Below are 18,465 nucleotides of genomic sequence, written 5' to 3' on the forward strand. Positions count from 1 at the left end.
CAACGTGGTAATGCATCACAGACTGCAGCTGACCAACGTGGTAGCCCCTAGCCATGTGTGAGCAGAAACAACTATTTTGTTTTCATTTTAAATTTAAGTGGCCACATGTGGTCAGTGGCTATCATACTGTATGACAGTTACAGACTCAAGTGGCCGCATGTGGTCAGCGGCTATCATACTGTATGACAGTTACAGAGAAAGATATAACAAATGCTTAAAAGGAAGTGGCCTCTAGTGGGGTCAGGAGAATGTGACCCCGGAAGACATAGGGACAGGACCTCACAAGAAGGTCACTGCAGTATGAGCATTCAAGGGCAGAAGTTGCAGGGACTCTGGGAAGCCTCAGAGAGCCCCCAGTGCTCAAAGTGCCAGACTTCTTTCTAAATCTAGCTGGTGTAAGAAGCTGAGTCTAGAGCCCTCTGTGAGAACTCCGAGAAGGGAGGGTAGGCTCGTCCACGCAGGAGTGAAGTGGCCCTGACTCTCCACAGTCCTCTTGGCCTGGAAGCCACACACTGTGGCCACCGAGGTAAGCACTACACTGACACCACAGCAAGGAGGAGGTCCTGGCTAGATTTTTGTCTATGTGTCACAAGCTGCAGTCATTTGGGAAGAGGGACTCTCACTTGAGAAAGTCCACCATAAGATCGGGCTACAGTCGGGGCTGCGTGACATTTTCTTAGTGATTGATGGGGGAGGGAGGGAGGGCCCAGTCCATTTTAGGTGGTGCCATCCCTGGGCTGGTGATCCTAGGTTCTATAAGAAAGCAGGCTGAGCAAGCCATGTAAGCAGCACCCCTCCATGCCCTATGCAACAGCTCCTGCCTCCAGGTTCCTGTCCTGTTTGAGTTCTTGTCCTGATTTCCTTTAATTGCAAAATAAACCCTTTCCCCCCAACCTGTTTTGTTTTGTTTTTTCGAGACATGTGTAGCTTTGGAGCCTATCCTGGAACTTGCTCTATAGACCAGGCTAGCCCAAGCTGCTTTTGATGATGGTGTTTCGTCACAGCAGCAGACCTTAACTAAGACAGAGTTGCAGACCTGGGTACATAAGGCTCAAGGGAGCATCACCTGGGTAGAAATGTAGGTGCCGTCATCAACAAGAGACAGAATACGAGAACCTTCTCATCTAGCAATGGTCCTTCACGGCAGCAGGGCCTCAGCCAGGAACGCACAGGCTCCAAAGCCCCCTGCTGACAAGCAGGTGCACTTGGCCTGTTTACACTATGGGCACCAATAACAAGGATGCCATGCTGCCCACCACACAAGGAAGGGAGCAGTCCTGAGGTTAACCAACCCTTATCTGTGGCTCCAGTGGGCAGGGGGAGGGAGAAGCAGAAGCAGAAGTTGCACATGTAACACAGGCAAGGCTGTGGGCGGGCACATGCATGGATGCACACACGCTCTACCTGCACACTCACACAGCCATGGAAACTCCCATCTGAATTCATGGCAGGAATAAGGCTGTCTCAGGGCCACGCATCTGGCTGCTCTGGGGCCTGCATGAGTGGGCAGCAAGGGAGGGTGAAACAGGCATTCTAGAGACAGCACCCATGCAGCCTGATGGAGCTTGAGGCTCTCAGGTGCGCTTCTGAGCCTTGCATTCCACCTCACACGGTCCTCACAAGCTGCGTATCATTTCAGTGAGCACGTGTGTCTCTGCACACTTGTGAGCACGTGTGTGTGTTCACGTCTGTGCGTATCTGCCTTGTTCATTTCTACCTGCGTGTTTCAGCGCATGTATGGTGTGTACACGTCTGCACGCACTGAAGTGTAAGCCGACACCTCATCCCCAAGGGCAGCTGGGAGAGAACTGCCTGTCTGTCAGCCTGTGTGACCGGAGGAGCTTTGCAAATGAAGGGTCAGTGTGCTACAGGGGAAGGGGGTCCAATACCCTCTGGCTGCTCCCAGCCCTGAGTGAAAATTGCCTCCAGGTGATTTATGACCCACTTAAGAGCAAACACCCTCGCATGCCACTTTGAATTTGCGCTGTCGCTGTGTGCCTTAGCAACAGCTCGAGTGGAGGTTCACAGCCACCAGCTTCCTGTCTGCTGGTGAGGCAAGGCTGCCCATCTGTGGTCCGTGAACAGCCTGCTCCTGAGAGCAAAGGCACCTGGGAACTCCGCCAGCCCCCTTTCCACACAGGTCACTAGATATCCTTGCCGGAGGACACTGGCCCCACAGAAGTACCCACAAACCATGGCAGAGAATTCCCAAGGAGCCAGTGGCAGCTGCAGCAAAGAGAACCCACACTGTGGCCACCAGAGATGGGATTTTTCTCCGATCAATATTATTCCCGGGGGCAGCAACCCTGGTATGATTTCTTCCCTCCCTTCAATATTCAGTTTTTTCTTTTGTTTTTACTCCCTCTTCGCCGTCTTCCCCATCTCTCTGGAGTCTCGTATGTAAACCAGGCAGGTCTCAAACTCGTGGTCTTCCTGCCTCAGCCTTCTGAGTGCTGAGTTTACCCTTGAGTATTCTTAAAACTTACAACTCGACCTGATTTGCTTTGCTTCCCCACATGGTAGAATGTGTACATGTGCAAACATGAAAATGCACATATGTAAACATGCATGCAAATATGTATATAATGTGTATAATAAGGATGAGCATATATGCATGAACATGCATAAGTGTGTATGAGCATGCATATGTGAACATGTGTTGGAAACACATGAGTGTGTGTGCATGTGAGAGTGTGTATGTGAGAGCACAGGTATGAACCCCTGCATATATATGAGCATGTAGGCATTCATTTGTGAGTATGATCACGTATAAGTGTACAAGCACATGGGTAAGCATGCATGCTAGCCTGTATATGTGTACATGTGTGACTGTGAGAATGCACGATTGTGTGTGCATGTGCATGTGTGTGTGTGCATGTGCACATGGGTGAGGATGCATGTCTACACAAATCCTTGGTGGCCTTACTTGGACCTGGAGGTGGTCAGGGAAGCTAGAGGAGTACCTTGGCTAGTGTGGGGTGAGTGAGGCCAACTCCAGGATCGTGAGTCTGTGGCAGAGTAGAATGACCAACACTCAAGCCCTGTGAACTCTGCAGGAGCATCTAGCAGTGGGCTCAGCTAGCACTAGCTCAGGAAGAAACGCACGCCAGGCTAGGATGAGGAGGATGCTCCACTGTTTGCTCCCTCTTCCTCTCCACTGAGCCACTTTCAGCAGCACATCCGGGTCCCTCTCATCTTGGGGTAGAGCCTATGTGCTTCACATTCCTGTCACCCAGGCTGCCTCTGTGGCCTCGCAGGCAAGCTAAGCAGGGGCTGTTTTCAGTTACCCTCCGTTCTTCTATATCCTGTCAACTTTGCTCACCCTCCCAAACTGTCCTCGGCAGAATCCTAACATGCTGGGACGAGCTGATAAGCACAGAGGGGACAGAAGGAGTGGAGTTACTGCTGATGACCAGAAGGGACAGTGGAGGAAGCACTAATGACAGGCACGGCACAGTGCTGACCTAGACACCCATGAGCCATCCGCGGCCACAGTGTCTGCTGGTCCCTGCTCCTCAGGTCCAGCTCGGGCTCACCTCTACTTCCTGGCTCAGTCCTATATCCCTTGGCACAGAGATCTTCTTCCCCCTCTGGGGACACACAGGGCTCCGTTTTAGCTCCTCCCCTGTGTTACCCACTCTCAGCCCTACCCACCAGCTCACACCACTCCTAGCTGACCCTTGCTCCGAGCTCCAAACATAAAATGGGCCAGTCTGGTCCTGCCACCTCCACTTGGATGTCTGAGCGAGTCTCAGATGAAACACAGCCACTTCCCTAGCCTCTCCCTCAGCTCTATGACACCTCCAGTCCCTTAGCCCCAGACTGGGAACTGCAGACACATCCAGCCTCATGAGTTCTAGGCCTCTCTGATGCCAGACCACCATTATTAGACTACCTAGACCACAGTGTGTGAACCAATCTAAGAAATCCCTCTTTAATAGACATTCATTCTATGGGTTCTGTTCCTCGAGGATATCTTGGCTACTATGACCACCAACCACACAGAAGTGGCTGCAGCTACTTCTGATTTTCAGTTTACAGCAGTTGCCGGAGGGACCACGTCTCTCTCGTAGGCTGATGACCTCCTTGGGACTGATGACCAGACTGGCACAGTGGCCAGGCTCTGGGACACACTGAGCCTCAGATGCAGAGGGTCTTCCTCCACAGACATGACCACACGGAGTTCCCCAGGGATGAAGAGAAAGACTCCCTGTGGATCTCTGAGCCCAGAAAAGACAATGACTAGCAACATTTTTAAAAGAGAAAAGTGATTAGTGATTATATCTTGTTTTTTTGGAACAGGTCTCACTAGTAGCTCAGGCTGGACTTGAACTTGGGATCAAATGTTGGGATTTCTACAGTGCCAAGTAGTCCATGGGAAGAGGACAGGCCCAGAGTCTGTAACAGTGGACTCTGCCCTGTGGCTCCTTTCCTCCGCAAAGCCCCATCCTGTCCCAGCCCCCCTGGAGTCTCAATCAAGCAGTCAATAGTACAGAACCGGCTCCGGCGTCAGCAGCCCCTACCTAGGGATGCTGGTGAGATAGGTCATGACATTCTGGAACTCCTTGTCCGGGATCTCACTGAAGGCTGGGTAGTCAGGGAAGGTGATGACCGGGCTTCCGTCCTGTCCCCGCCCACCTGGGGAGGAAAAGGGCAGATAATTCAGCAGAGCCTCCCACAGAGCAACAGAGACTCTTCAGGGACGCTGGGTGTCCTAATTAACCCTCATCAAAAAAGCTTGTCTTTATGGCAAATGGAGACCATCACAGAACACCCCAGCTGGACACAATGCAGAGAGCAATGGATCGCAGGGAGCCTGGCCTCCAACGGATACATCTACATCACAGTCCCAAGAGCTACAGATATCTAACAAAACACCAACATCAGGCATGAAACTCCCTTTTGAGTTGTTGGTCAGGGTTGTTCAAGGGATTCTCAAAACATTATAAGCTGTTGCTGTTGTCCTTTGTTGCCCCTAGGGGTGGAAGGTCAGCCCTTTTTTCTTGGAGATACCACGCACCTCAGACACAGGACCCAGAGGACCTGAGCAGGATATATCCTGAAGCTTCTTCCTTGAGGGCCAGCTCTCATGGTACGGGAAGACAGAATGCCAGCTTCAAAGGAGGATAGAGACCAACAGTCCTACCCACGTATGACGCCTATACCCACAACAAAGACCAATGGACACTCTAACATGGAAGAGGGGAAGCTCATGGGCCTCAACCATGCCCACCAACCCTTCATCTTGATGTTCTCTGAGCACGCAGAACTCCCGGGCAGCTGTCCACTTGTGTATCTCTTCAGGGTGATTCTCAAGAGCAGAGACTGCCTCAGGCTGACTGTAGAATCAGAAGGAGGAGATGCCCTGAGGGAGCCTGCCACAAACTCAGCCTTTGAGTGGAGAGGGTGTTTTAGGTCCCTGGAACACTGCACAGGACCTAGGGCAGACTCAGAGAGAGAACTTCAGGCCAGCAGCAATTCTGCCATTAAAGCTACCACGGGGAAGCCATGGCTGTGAATACCGGGAAAGGGAGGCACCAGCGGAGGCGGGCAGAAGCCGTGAAGCCCACGGGACCCCAGCATCAACGGGCAGCCAGGAGGTAGCTGCTCTGCCAGGCAGAGCTATCTCTGCACATTCGGCTGAAGGGTTAGAGTGGATGGTCCCCAGCACTAGGGGAATCTGTTGATGTATCTTCACCTCAATGTGCTTGCTGAGTGCCAACCGTTTTGAGGGATGGCTACACCAAGGGGTCAAGTGAAAGTCCTGCTTGGTAATGAAGAACATGAACTCAAGCAGTTAAGAACAAGTTCTTCGCCAGCCTAATTTTGGTCTATAGCAGAGGAGAGGATAAAGTATAGAATCCTACACCAGCAGGCAGGCACTGAAGTTCTTAGTTGACGATTTTGTCTTTCATCATATTCATAAAACAGTGTAGTAGATCGGAGAACAATCCAGGGTGGTTTTAAGTATGAAGCTGTGCCTTCCAGAGGATGGAAATGAACAGGCAGTAGGACAGGGGGTTTTCCAAAGCATGGATGCAGCCCAGGTGCAGTAAGAATGCAGATCCTCAGGTAGGGCACCTGGGTCTTCTGGTGAACGGGGCATGGGAACAGGAAGATGATGGAGGTGTCTGCAAAATGTCTTGGGTGTGACGAAATACAGGTGGCCTGGCTTGGAGAACAGTTGTAGACAGTCAAGTGTCATATTTGAACATTTAGAGCAGATTTGCCCACACTTGGGCACAAAGGACACCACCATTTATCATCTCACAGATGCCAGCTTGGCTCGGCGGGTCCTCCGAGACTCAGGTCAAAAACATGTCCATGGGCAGACTCACGTGAGCTGTGAGCTCTTCCAGGCCTCCTCAGGTTGCAGAAATGTTGCTCCCCCTGGTCCTCCTGGACCCTAGCAGGGCTGCTGTCAACTCCTAGGCCCACACACTCGTCCCCATCAGTGGCCCTGCACCTTTGCGGTTGGGCAGATAATTGCAGCTTCTTAGCCTCTCCAAGCAGGAGCCAGTCTCTGAGGCCACGTGGCGGCAGAGGAGGCCAGGTTCAGCAAGGGACCTTATGGTGAGACCTGGCCTTAACTTCATTGACTAAGTAACCTGGAGCTCCCAGGCTGTGGAGACATGAGCGTGCAATGGGGCTCCTAGGATCTTACCCTCAAGTACCTTGGACCCCCACATGGGGACATATGGGCAGTTCACAGTTAAGGTTAAGGCCTATGACCGGAGGTTGGTGGAGCATATAGCTAAGTCTGGAGGCGTGTCAGGGTGGTGACAAGGGAGAGGAAGCTGAGGAGGCGAGAACTCGGGCTGGGGGGTGGCAGATACTGGCTGCTCACAAGCTTTTTCTGGAGCTTTCACTTCCACGGTGGTTCTCACTCCTGTCCTCTCAGGGAACCCCCCTTTTTCCTTCTCTTTGAGGAGGCCCTTCCCAACGGAAGCTGTGGCCTACCTCATCAGTAGACCATCTCAGGAGGTTCTGCTTTCCTGCTCACTTCAGATGGCTAGACTCCTCCTAGTCAGTGATGTATACCCCACAAACTGTATTTCAAGTCCACTCCTGTCCCACATCTCAGAGCTTCCGGAATCTATGTGACTGGAGCATGTTGACCACAGACCAGGAAAATCAGAGGAAGCTCTGTGGGGAGGGATGCTCCTGAGGCCACAGATAGGGACAGTTTCTCCTTATGTGGCTAAGGGGTGTGGGGTTCCAGACTTATTAGAGCAGCCACCTTGAGCTGACCTGGGATCTGGAGGAAGGCTCTTAATTGGTCTTGTCAACAGACACATCTAGGCTGGAGGGCAGTGTCCACATGCTGAGGGCACTCTTTCCATCAGTGTCTGGAACTTCGACACGAGAGTTGTCACGGGGTGGGCATACACCAGCTGCTGCACAAGGGGGGACAGACCATGTCCCTCCGTTTTCAGCTTGGTCAGGTTCAGGGCCATTGCTTCTGAAGTAGAGCCTAGGATGAGGTAATGGCAGAGCCAAGGAAGGTGCCTAGGGAGAGATCCCCCAGCCCTGATCACAGAAGGCACCAAGGCCATGGGACTCGCATCCACTCACTCGTGGAAGGACCAAGCTCTAGGAATCCCAGGTCAGGAGCACCCAGCTCACCCAGCTCTAGATCCGGCAGCTGTTGAGCAGCCTGATAGCCAGGGTACACTTAGGAGTGTCTTTAACCTTCCTGTGCTCAGTCTGCGTTCAGTCTGGGATGTCCTGTGAGGCAGAAATAATCCAACTGCAGGACATACAGGGGCCTTTGGGAAGTGACTTTGGGACTTAGGGAAGTGACTAGGCTTTGCTATCAAGCTGGGGACCCTTGATTGAGTCCTACTGGCTGTATAAAGACTTGAGGACACAGACACACATGAACATGTTTGCATACATTCATGTACCTCACCTCTCACCATGTGATAACTTGCATGGCCCAGGGATTTTGCCAGCAAGATCACCCCAGATGCATCCCTCAGCCCTGGACCCTCAAATCTGTGAGATAAATACACCTCTTTTCTTGATGACTCACCTAACCTGGGACGCTGTGGTGTGAACAGCAGAACACAAATGACCCTGCCACCTCCTCCCCACCCCAGACACTTCACAGACAGCAACGAAGCACCAACGGATCCAGGGTGGGCAGTAGGCCTGGAGACTGTCCCTTTTCCAACCCTGGCCAGGCCAGAGCTTCCGGAACTCACCAGACAGGTAGGCAAAGCGCTTCTTCAGCTGCTCCTGGATGTCAGCGGCACAGAGCGGGACGATGTCCTGGTGCATGATTTCATCTGCAGGAAGAGCACAAGCACTGTCATGGCGAGGAGACCTGGCCTCTCACTCACTGGGGCCCTGGGACAGCCCTCCCGCAGGAGCCTCTGGCACAAGCTACAAACACCTAGGGAGCTATGGTCACGTGGCTGGAAAAAGGCATTTCGGTTTCCAGTGAGCAGAGCAAGCCTTTGTTTCTCGCACAAATGCTATGTGCTGAGTGGTTCACTGTTAGTTTTTAAAAATGTGTCTGAGAGTCAGAGAAGAAAAGAAGAAAGAAGGGAAGAGGGGAAATATGGAGGGAGGGAGTGATGGAGGAAAGAGAGAGGTGGGAGGGAGAGGGGGAGAAAGGGAGAGAGAGAGAGAGAGAGAGAGATAGAGAAAGAGAGAGAGAGACACCAAGGGAGGAGGGCAGAACCTGATTCACAGGTAAACAAAGTGTCTCCTCCCTTCTTTGGCAGAGGTGCAGGCACCCCAGGGCTCTCACCTGTTGCTGGCTAACAGGGATTCCTGCCATCATCACAGACTATGGCCACTACAAATTGTCAGATGTGCAGGGTCCTGTGCCTGCCTGCCCTTGGTCCTACCATGCACCTAAAGCTCCTGGGGACCAAGACCCAACTGCATGCTGGTGACCAGCATGGGTGCAGACAGACAGCACTGCAGCTGTCCCCAGATGGCAGGGACAGGGAGGACTACCGGGACTCTCTGGGGGAAGCCAACCCTCCAGGCCAAAGGTGACAGTCCTTAGCACAAGGCAGGACGGTGCTGACCATCCTGACAGACGTTCAGTGTCTGTTAGACCCATGACTCACATTGATCACTGGCAGGTGACTTCAAAGGTAATTTCTACCCATGAAGACCCAGGTCACAAGAGGAACAAGAGAGTGGGCTGTGGAGACGCCATAACCTGGAAGCTCACAAGGAGTCAGCGGGTATTAACTGTACTGCTGTTTGGTGCTTCAAATGCCTGCTGGTAAAACTCGTGACACCAGCCCACAGGGGCTCCACACTGTCATGGGAAAAGAGTTGCCAGGGATGTCATGTTTGGCAGAGCCTCGGGGAACACAGAAGGGCCAGGTGAGGAGAAAGCAAGGGACAGTTGCTTTCGTTCATCACACTGCAGACACCAGCTGGCCTCACATGTGAGCTCAACACACAGAGACAACATCACTCAGACTTCTCAGCCCTGAGAATTAATTTGTGGGGAGTGCAGGCCAGAAAGAGCCACCCACCGAGACATATATTTTTAAGTTCTGAGGAAATGATTTAGGGTTTGTATACATAGCGCCTTGTGTGAGACTCTTGGGGGTGGCTCATCCTGCTGTCTTCCTCAGGTGGCGATGTGTGAGTTTTACAGGGGATTCTTTCTCTTAGCGGTATTAACTACAGCAGCAGGAAGGAGGCCTAGCAGAGCCACCCTCAAACCCACTTCTGACTTAAGGAGAAACAATAAAGGTGACCAAGAGTCTTCCTGAACTCCTGAGAAATTTGGGGGCTGCTGGGAAGTTTGTGGGTATCGCCTTAAGCTGGCAATTTCTCCACAGCCAAGAACGGTCCATACAAAGGTCTCCCAAACCAGTGATGAGTTGATCCCTGAGCCGGTCAAAGCTACCTGGGACCTTGCCATGACCCTAGGGTCCTCTACCAAAGGACCACAGACCTGGACCTTTGAAATTCTAGGCTGCACCTAGTCCAAAGGGGGAAACCCCTCCCCCCCCCCAAAAAAAACAACATTGTGGCTCTTGATGGCTAGTCCAGCAGAATCCCCCACCTAGATTCTGTGAGTTTGTAAATGATATTGTCCCCTGGAAGACACCTTCCCGGATGGGGAGGTTCCAGCGTGAACTCAGCCCACTTCACAGGTTCTGTTCCATGCTTTGACCACCTGATAGAGATGCTTCCATGGACAGGGCCGGGGCTTACATATGGCTGAGTTCCACTTGGGGTCACCCAGGGGCCTCCTAGCTGACCTCTCTCCAGGGACTGGCCTAAATGTATTGTTGATGCACATCCAGCCTGAGTCTTGGCACAGCTCCCCAAGAGGTACCCATCCTGTGGGCGGTCTGACGGCCACAGCGCCTACCTGAGCACGGCCTTAGTCCTCACCCCATGAGCTACTACACGCCCCCACCATGCCCATAGCTGAACAGGCCATGATACATGCACACACACGTGACATGTACACAGACATAATATTACATAATTTATATATTGTGTGTGTGGTTCATGGTCACCGGAAAGTCCATAAGGACCCTACAGTGACCGCAAGCACTGCACAGCCAACACGGGAGTTTGGTCGTTACCATCCCATGCCCTAGAGCTCAGTGGGCTGGTGACATTTCCCCCGCATTATAATCTTTTACTCTTTTTGATGTTTCTGTAACTGAAGAAGGACGGGTGAATCTGTGCCTTGAGATGCAAGCTTTTTCAATCTCCTCAGCCAGTCTAATTTATAGACCAGAGGTGGGAAAAGTATAGCGAATTGTCCTGCTGAGACTGGTTAACAGGAGGCAGAGTCCCGGAAGGTGACCTGGGCAGGAAGCAGGTCACCCTCTCCCTTAGTCAGAGGCCAGACAGGCCAGCTTCACAGAGCTCCTCTGTGTGAGTACAAGGAGGTACAGACAACACCCCACATAGAAAGACCCTGGCCATGACCCTGCCAGAGTTAGAGAGACAGTCAGGAGGGGCTTCAGGACACAGGGACAATAGACAGCCTGAGTCCAAACCCTCCTCGGCTCCATGGCACCGCTTCGCACACCCCAGATTCCTGTGTCAGGACACAGGAAGTAAGGAAAGAAGGTGCAGCCTGGGTGGGGTACGCTGGTATGGCCTTTCTAGGGGTGAAGGGGCCATCACCTTATAGAGACACGTGAAGACTGCCATCTCAGTCCTGCTCAGTTTAGACCGAGGTCCAAAGGGCCTTCAACTGCTCAGTTTAACGCACACAAAACTGCTGACAGATCCTGGACTCTGGGTACCCGAGTCCACATAGGAAGGGCCATTCTTTGGTCTCTAGATATTTTTCCTGTTCTACAAAATTAGGTGGCTGAAGCAAAAACCCTTACAAACCATCTCAAGCTGTTCTCACTCTAGCAGGCTGTGCTAAGGCACCAGGTGCGATTCCTACACAGCCTCAGGCAGTTCTGACCACCGGAGGGGCGTTCTGACCCCTGCCTCTGCCACCCAAGGCCAGAGAAAGGGACAGTGACAATGGGCACCTTAGGGCAAAGTGGGTAAGGCCTGGCACTGGAGGGCACCCTGTGTAGGGAAGGCGCTGCTATGGGTTTGGATGAGAAAGCTAGTCTTTGCTTTGCTGCTGACTCAGTCAAGAGGACAAAGCAGAAGAAAGGACTCCCTGCCTGGCTACTGCAGGGAGAGACGCCTTAAGGTCACACAGTAAAGTCTGTTATTTGCTAATTATCCCCTTTTATTTATAGCCAACAAAAAGCCCATCCCCAAGGGCTTTTGCTCACTGTCAATCAAACATAATGCTTCTTTCAAAGTCCAGGGTTGAAGGTCGAATGGGATTACACCACCAGTCATCCGGTGGGAGAGGGGCCCACCAAGCCCCTTGGATAGCCTCCGACCACAGACGTGGCCGTATTCACAGAAAGGGGACACGTGGAAGGCAGCTGGGCAGAATAAAACTTAAATCCTGTAAAGTGACGCTTGAAGTGACAGACTTCAGACCGTACTGCATCTTCAGGATGGCAGGTCTGGGCGGAGCCACAATGCCAGCAGGTCAGTATTGCAGTCACTTGCTGGGAAGGAGGGCGGACCTGTGACACGTGCTGAGAGCTACTGGCCAGGATTGGCAGAATTCTTACATTCTTAAGTCCCAATTGTTTTTTTAATTAGTCATTTTGTTGATTTTTAAATATTTACATCACACACTCACACACACACACACACACACACACACACACACACACACACACACACACAGAGCAGCTGAATCCAGTGCCACTAACCATCCTTGTCCCCTTGATATTAGAAAGCAAGTTCTTGAAAGCTTTAAAACTGAGGCCCACAATAAAGATGGACCATGAGCGTTGGTAGGGAAAGCACCTTGAAGGCAGGAGGTTTGCCCCTCAGATTCACTCAGTAGAGAACCAGGCCAGCACAGGCTAGAAGCCATTGATGTGGGTAACACAGTTACAGACTGGCACAGATTACAGCACCCAGGGTGTCTTTCCCGGCTCCGCCTCCCCCAGGTATCTTCAATACTAGCCCACAGTTTTTGCTTCAGTGTGTGGGAACCAACCTGGAAGCTCATTAGTGCAAGGCGGGGAATCCACCAACTTCGCATGAACGCATGTGGCGTGTGCTGTGTTGCTCACCCCACGCTAGGCATGTCCCTGTGGCAGAAGGTCAGGGGTTAAACTCTCACCTTTCCAAGGGCTGTACTGTTGCCCAGGCAAACACCTGCCCAAGCATTCATGCCCTGGTGTGTGGGTGTCACTATGCACGGTGGTTTCCAAGCCGGCAACCACTCCTTAAAGGAACACTGCACTCGGGAAGCTTGCTTTGCTCTCACAAGAGACACTGCTCATTCTCATCGAGGCTCCCACAACTGGACGTAGACGGCAGGCATGACTGGCAGCCTCCTTTGCTACATGGAAGTTGGCAGCACTTGACCTCTGTGGCCACCCTGCCAGGGTCTAGCTCCCACTGTGGCATCTCTAGGGCCAGCTTCATAGAGTATCACCTCTGCCTGTCCCACGAACTCTCTGCCATGCTCAGGAAAGATAAACATCACAAGCAGAACCATCCCACACCAAGCGGAGCAGTCTGAGAAGTCCCTGGGTGCTCATATTTCCCATCCCCAACTCTTCGGCTTCAGAATTGGGAGAGTCCCCTAAAGTAACACAGTGTTGGGGGCAGTGCTGCTCAGGTTAGCCCTTACTATCAGGGAGTACTCAGCTCTTCTAGGAAACACTGACACACCCACTGAGCTTTCACCAGGGCAGCTTAGGGGAAAGCCAAAGTATAAAACCCGCCCTTTCTTACATCTACCAGGAAAGCCATTGTTTACTGAGGTCTGCAGAAGTTTGTTCCCACAGTAAAACACACACACACACACACACACACACACACACACACACACACACACACACACACGAGAGAGAATGGTGGGGCCCTTGAGCTTCAGTGTCCCAAGCAATTAAATTACACCTCAGTTGGTTCCTACAGGAAACTGTTAATCATAGCAGCAATAGCAGGGAGCTCTTTCTTGTTAATGAACTTAACCATTACAGGCACTTAGGAGGTAAGGCTGCTCCTTGCTTGAGTAAGACAACTTGTCCAAAGACACACAGTGATGCTTATGTGATTGCAGGGTCAGTGTCAAGGAAGGGTAGGGAGAAGCTGGCTGGCTTGAGACTCCACAGTGAGGACCCAGCTGCAGGGTTCAGAAGTAGAAGCTAAGGATGGCATTTCTGAAGCTGAGAGGGTTGGACAAGGGGAACTTGGAAGGGAGCAGCCCCCCGGTGTCTCCCCATGGCCTGTTCAGGGGCAACATGTGCAGCTTAGCTCCCTGGGCAGCTGCTTCTCTCCTGAACCCTTCGTCTTTGAGTCAATGGATGGAGGAAAAGTTTTACCATCTGTAAAGGAAGTCCGTCTAATCTGGGATGCTTGTATCTTTGATCAGCTCTTTCCACAAGCAGGAATGGCTAGTGTCCAGGGCAGCTGTCTCCAAGCTGTGATCTACAGCTGTGAAGATGCATGGGAATGGTGTGTAGGGTCAGGGTATGGGAGCAGGGCATGGCATTGGAGCCCAGGGGACAGGAAGTGGAGGGTGGAGGATGGGGACTGGGGGCTGGGGCATGGGCCTCTACTTCAGGTCATGGCTGAGGGAGTCAGGATAGCAGACAGGTGAGACTGTAGAAGAAGTCCTTCAGCCCAGGGCAGACTCTGTCCCGACCAAGAGGAGCCAAGTGTCCTGGGCATGAGTTCTGGCTTGACTGACAGGAGCTAAGTGACCTTGGCCATTGGTCCCAGTGTTTCATCACAGCAATAGAAACCCTAGCTAAGACAACTTCTCAGAGGCAGTCACAAAAACAAAAACAAAAGCTTGGACTAGCGTGGCCTCTCCCTTCAGGGGGCCAGTGGTGGTGACCTGCACATCTGGTGGTAGCAGACATTTACTCATTACCGACATGCTGGATGACCACCTGCCTCCACCCTGCTCCACGTCTATGGTAGTATTGCCCGGGACCACCTTCCTCTCCACATGTGTTGTGGGATTGCTATCACCCCACACCTTCCTCTCCACATGTGTTGTGGGATTGCTATCACCCCACACCTTCCTCTCCACATGTGTTGTGGGATTGCTATCACCCTACACCTTCCTCTCCACATGTGTTGTGGGGTTGCTATCACCCTAGTGCTGGCAAAGCAATCAGGTGATGAGCAAGGCCATGGCCTCTGCCTCCCCGGGGTGGCTTGGCCACCTTCAGTCTCTGGAGGTCCTCAGATGGGCCCTGGGTTTGGAACCCCTAGAGGATGTCTGATGCTGAGAGTCAGGGAAGGAAGGATCAGGTCCTGTAACGAATGCCGCCACTCCCATCCGGCCGAGCCCACACCAACTGCCGCTCTCCCAAGCTGTCACCAAGCCTCAAACACTGCCCTTGTCGAATGCCCTGTGACAGTTGTGACAGCTGTCACACTGCCTTGGCCCAGTTCTGAATGGTGCCCCATGGAAACTCATCAAAGCGTTTACCAGCGGGCGGGTCATTCCTGAGTGGTTTGAGGAGAGAAGACACGGGCATTCAGTCCAGACCCAACGATCCTGTCAGAGAACGGAAACATGCAAAGACGGAGGTGTACTATCCTTGCTATGATACGGGGTGGGAGCCACACAGCTGGGACGGAGTGCGGAACGGCGGGAGTTTCCTTCACAACACACTTGCTATGCATGCATGTGGGGGTGGGGCCAGTGTGTCTGACCTCATGGAGAGACCAACACTCCCCCCCACCCCCTGCATCAAGCTGGATAGGTGTATACGGGGCTAACCTTCAACAGCCACAAGACAGTCAGGCCCAGGGCCAGGGAAGGAACTGGAAAGTCAGTCAGCATGGCCGTTCCTCCCAGCCTGCCCATGCTCATGCTTGGTTCCTGGCCTGTGGTCTCTGGCCGCTGGGCAGACTCTTTTGATGCTCAGGCTGTAAAGCCACAGTGGCACCTTCTCCCATCCCACCAAGCAGCAGGAGAGTGCACTTTCCTGAACCACTCCACAGCACGAGCACCATACAGAATTCTGTTAAACGTTAACCTTCCTGGATGGCACATGACTGCCTCAAATCACCCCAGAAGGCATGGTGTCACTGAGGCCCAGTGTCCCATGCACTCATGTGCGGGGGCCACTCACTATGAAATGTGGCGGAGAAGGACCGTTTGGGGGAGGTTTGGCACCATGGAGGACCCTAGGTTTGGCACATGCCCTTCCTGTAGAAGGAGGCCACTTTCATGCTCTGGAAGACATCACATCTGCTTTCGTGGGACCAACCTCACTTCAACCCACTGACTCAGGCTTTCTCGGCAGTGGCACATGGTGAGGAGCAGACATGGAAATGATGCGTGGAGCCATCCTCAAAGGCCAGAGGTCAGAGGTGTTTAAGGTTCTCACAGGGAGAAAAGTGAGTCTCAGGCCTGTGAAGGCTTCTGCTATGTAACTATCAAGGGTTTGGCTTTTGTCACAGGGGCCACCACCTGGGTGCCGGTAGCCCTTCCCAGCATCTGAGCACGAGTCAAAGGTGGTTTTGAAGAGGCCTCCTCCTCTGCAGTGCTAGAAGGGGACAAGGCCACGTGCACTGTTCTAGGGAGCAGGTCCAATCAGAAAGACTGGCACTGTGGACATTTGCTCTTGGTTTTTAAAGAGAAAACACATTTCATTACAGTCGAGGACTCTTCAGGGACCGGGAAACCAAACTGTCTTCATAGTGATGCTGAGGTCACTTGCCTTCCTAGTTCTCCAAGTCTGGTGTGGCCAAGCTCAGAGACAGTGGGGCACTGCATATGCCAGAGCCCAGCAGCCCCAGGACCAGGCAAGTTCACTAGGTCATAAGTCAGGGTTATCAGAACAAGATGGAACTAAGGCTTCTTCACAATGGGCTTGCCTTTTTTTTTTCCTTAAGTGAGTTAATATTTTTAAATCTCTGGCAAATCTTTGACATCAAGCTTTTTGCAATTCTCATTAAATTTTAAGAGCACAAAGGGGTCTAACTCCATGTCTGAGAATCTGGATGTGATGGTGGAGAGGTTGAGGTGCATGCGCCCCACTGAAGCACAGGTCTGGGGGACACGCAGCTAACATGGTGGACACTCCAGCCTTGCCCTGCCTTTTCTTCACAGGGCTGCTTACCTGCCTGGCTCTGTCATCACAGGTCATAGCCCACAGCTGTGGCCTGTGGGGAGGGGGCAGCTGCCTGGCCCGTGCCCCCCCAGCTTCAGTTGCCACCTCTACCTATGGTAGAGCTGGGTCTCCCTGAGGCCCTGGGTTCTGAGAAGGCATTGGTCTCAGCTCCTCAGGATGTTCCCTGAACAAGGGACAGTTGATTAGGCGAGCGGATGAGAGTGAGCTGTGTGTGTTCCTTGAACAGAGGAGGGCACAGACACAGGGGTCTTTGTGTTTAAGGCCTTCCCTGTGTCCCCGAGTGGAGCCCATGACAGGCCAATCTCTTGCAGTCCATCTTTCTTTCTTGCAGCTCTAAGTTATGCTCTATGGCCTCTTAAAGCCCATGTGGCCCTGGTGGCAGCTGAGGGCTCATTCTGCTGGCCCCACCCTGCTGGATGGGATGCCTCAGCTGCTATATCTCAAGACAGCTGGAGGTCAGCAGCCTGCTGGAGTTCTGATGACCACACCAACCTGACCTGGAATCACTGGAGGGTGGGGGCTGAGGGCCACCTGCTTCTGTTTACCTGTGTCAGGTGCCCCTGGGCAGGCACTGTGCAGACACAGTTACTGACCCGTGAAGCATGGTTACATGACCATGAAATGGTGCCTCATCTCCACTGCTCAGTAAATGCGGGGCACAGGCCACCAAGAGCTTGAGACTGCAGGGGTGGCGCCAGCTTACAACTCAGTCCCACTCCAGGACCAAGCCTGAACCATGGGAGGCTGAATAACTTGGGCTGCAGAGGGAGCTGACTGTATGCACGGCAGGAACATCCTGCCCCGACCATTGCTGACTTCCTTAGGCTGACATATGAGCCTCTCCAGCCAGGGGACAGAGGCAGGCTGGAGAAGAACTTGGGAAGCACAGGGATTCTGAGGAACACAGACACCTGGGAGACAGCATAAGGAACCGAGCAGCCTTTTACCCCACAACCTATCCTTCAGTGGGAATCTCCTGGTGACTTATACTGCCACTGAGGTACATGGACAAGCAGACACCACATGTGGCTGAGGTGTACAACATGATGCATGCTCACACCACAAGATAATTTCCGCGGTCACTCCATTACCTCAGCAGCATGTGTGGCTGTGTGATCGGAAGAGTCCAGACCCCCTCAGGAAATCCCCACCGGGGTGGTGTGAGCTGGGGTGACCATGCAGAGCTCCAGGCAGGCCATTCTGTGTAACCCCAACCATAACCAGCATGCCTCAGCTCCCCAGCATACCTCCCAATATTCTCATTAAGTTCTGAGAGCACAAGCAGGTCTACCCAGTGTCCAGGGGCCACTGTCTGGCTGTGATGATGGAGAAGTTGAAGTGGGTGTACCCCCACTGAGGCATGGGTCTGAGAGACACCAGGGTCCACGATGGACCCTTGGAGAGTTTACCTCAGCCCTGCCTTTCTCTCTCCTGCACAGGACGGCTCACACAGAACAGGTCAGGGCACGCAGTTGCGTGCTGTGGAATATTACTTTACCTTTGTAAAGATGTGTTACATTTATTTATGTTTCAGAATATTGCTTTAATTATATAAAGCCGTGTTGCGTGTATTTATTTTTCAGGATATCACTAACTATGTAAAGGTGTGTTGTTTTTGTTTACGCTGCATTTGTTTCACTAGGTAAAGATGTGTTGCTGTTCACCTTGCCTGCCTAAGGCACCTGATGGGTCTAGTAAAACACTGAACAGCCAATAGCTAGGCAGGAGAGGGATAGGTGGGGCTGGTGGGCAGACAGAATCAGTAGGAGGAGGAGTCTAGGCTTGAGAGAGGAGAGAATGAGGGCGGAAGGGGGGG

General features: G+C 52.5%; 1 protein-coding gene across 10 annotated transcripts in view; it reads right to left on the reverse strand.

The window, feature by feature from the left end:
* The window catches only part of Mcf2l (MCF.2 cell line derived transforming sequence like), a 99,065-nt gene that overhangs the window by 43,391 nt on the left and 37,209 nt on the right, over window positions 1–18,465 (reverse strand). For all 10 annotated transcript variants that reach the window (XM_013353432.2, XM_005366279.3, XM_005366280.2 and 7 more), the window contains exons 2-3: window positions 8,208–8,291; window positions 4,524–4,638 (exon numbers count right to left, since the gene is read on the reverse strand). In XM_013353432.2, coding sequence (XP_013208886.2) covers window positions 4,524–4,638; window positions 8,208–8,291 — 199 coding nt within the window. The remainder of the gene's footprint in view (window positions 1–4,523; window positions 4,639–8,207; window positions 8,292–18,465) is intronic.

Source organism: Microtus ochrogaster, unplaced genomic scaffold (genome assembly GCF_000317375.1).
Source record: "Microtus ochrogaster isolate Prairie Vole_2 unplaced genomic scaffold, MicOch1.0 UNK7, whole genome shotgun sequence".
In the NCBI taxonomy this organism is placed as follows: domain Eukaryota; kingdom Metazoa; phylum Chordata; class Mammalia; order Rodentia; family Cricetidae; genus Microtus; species Microtus ochrogaster.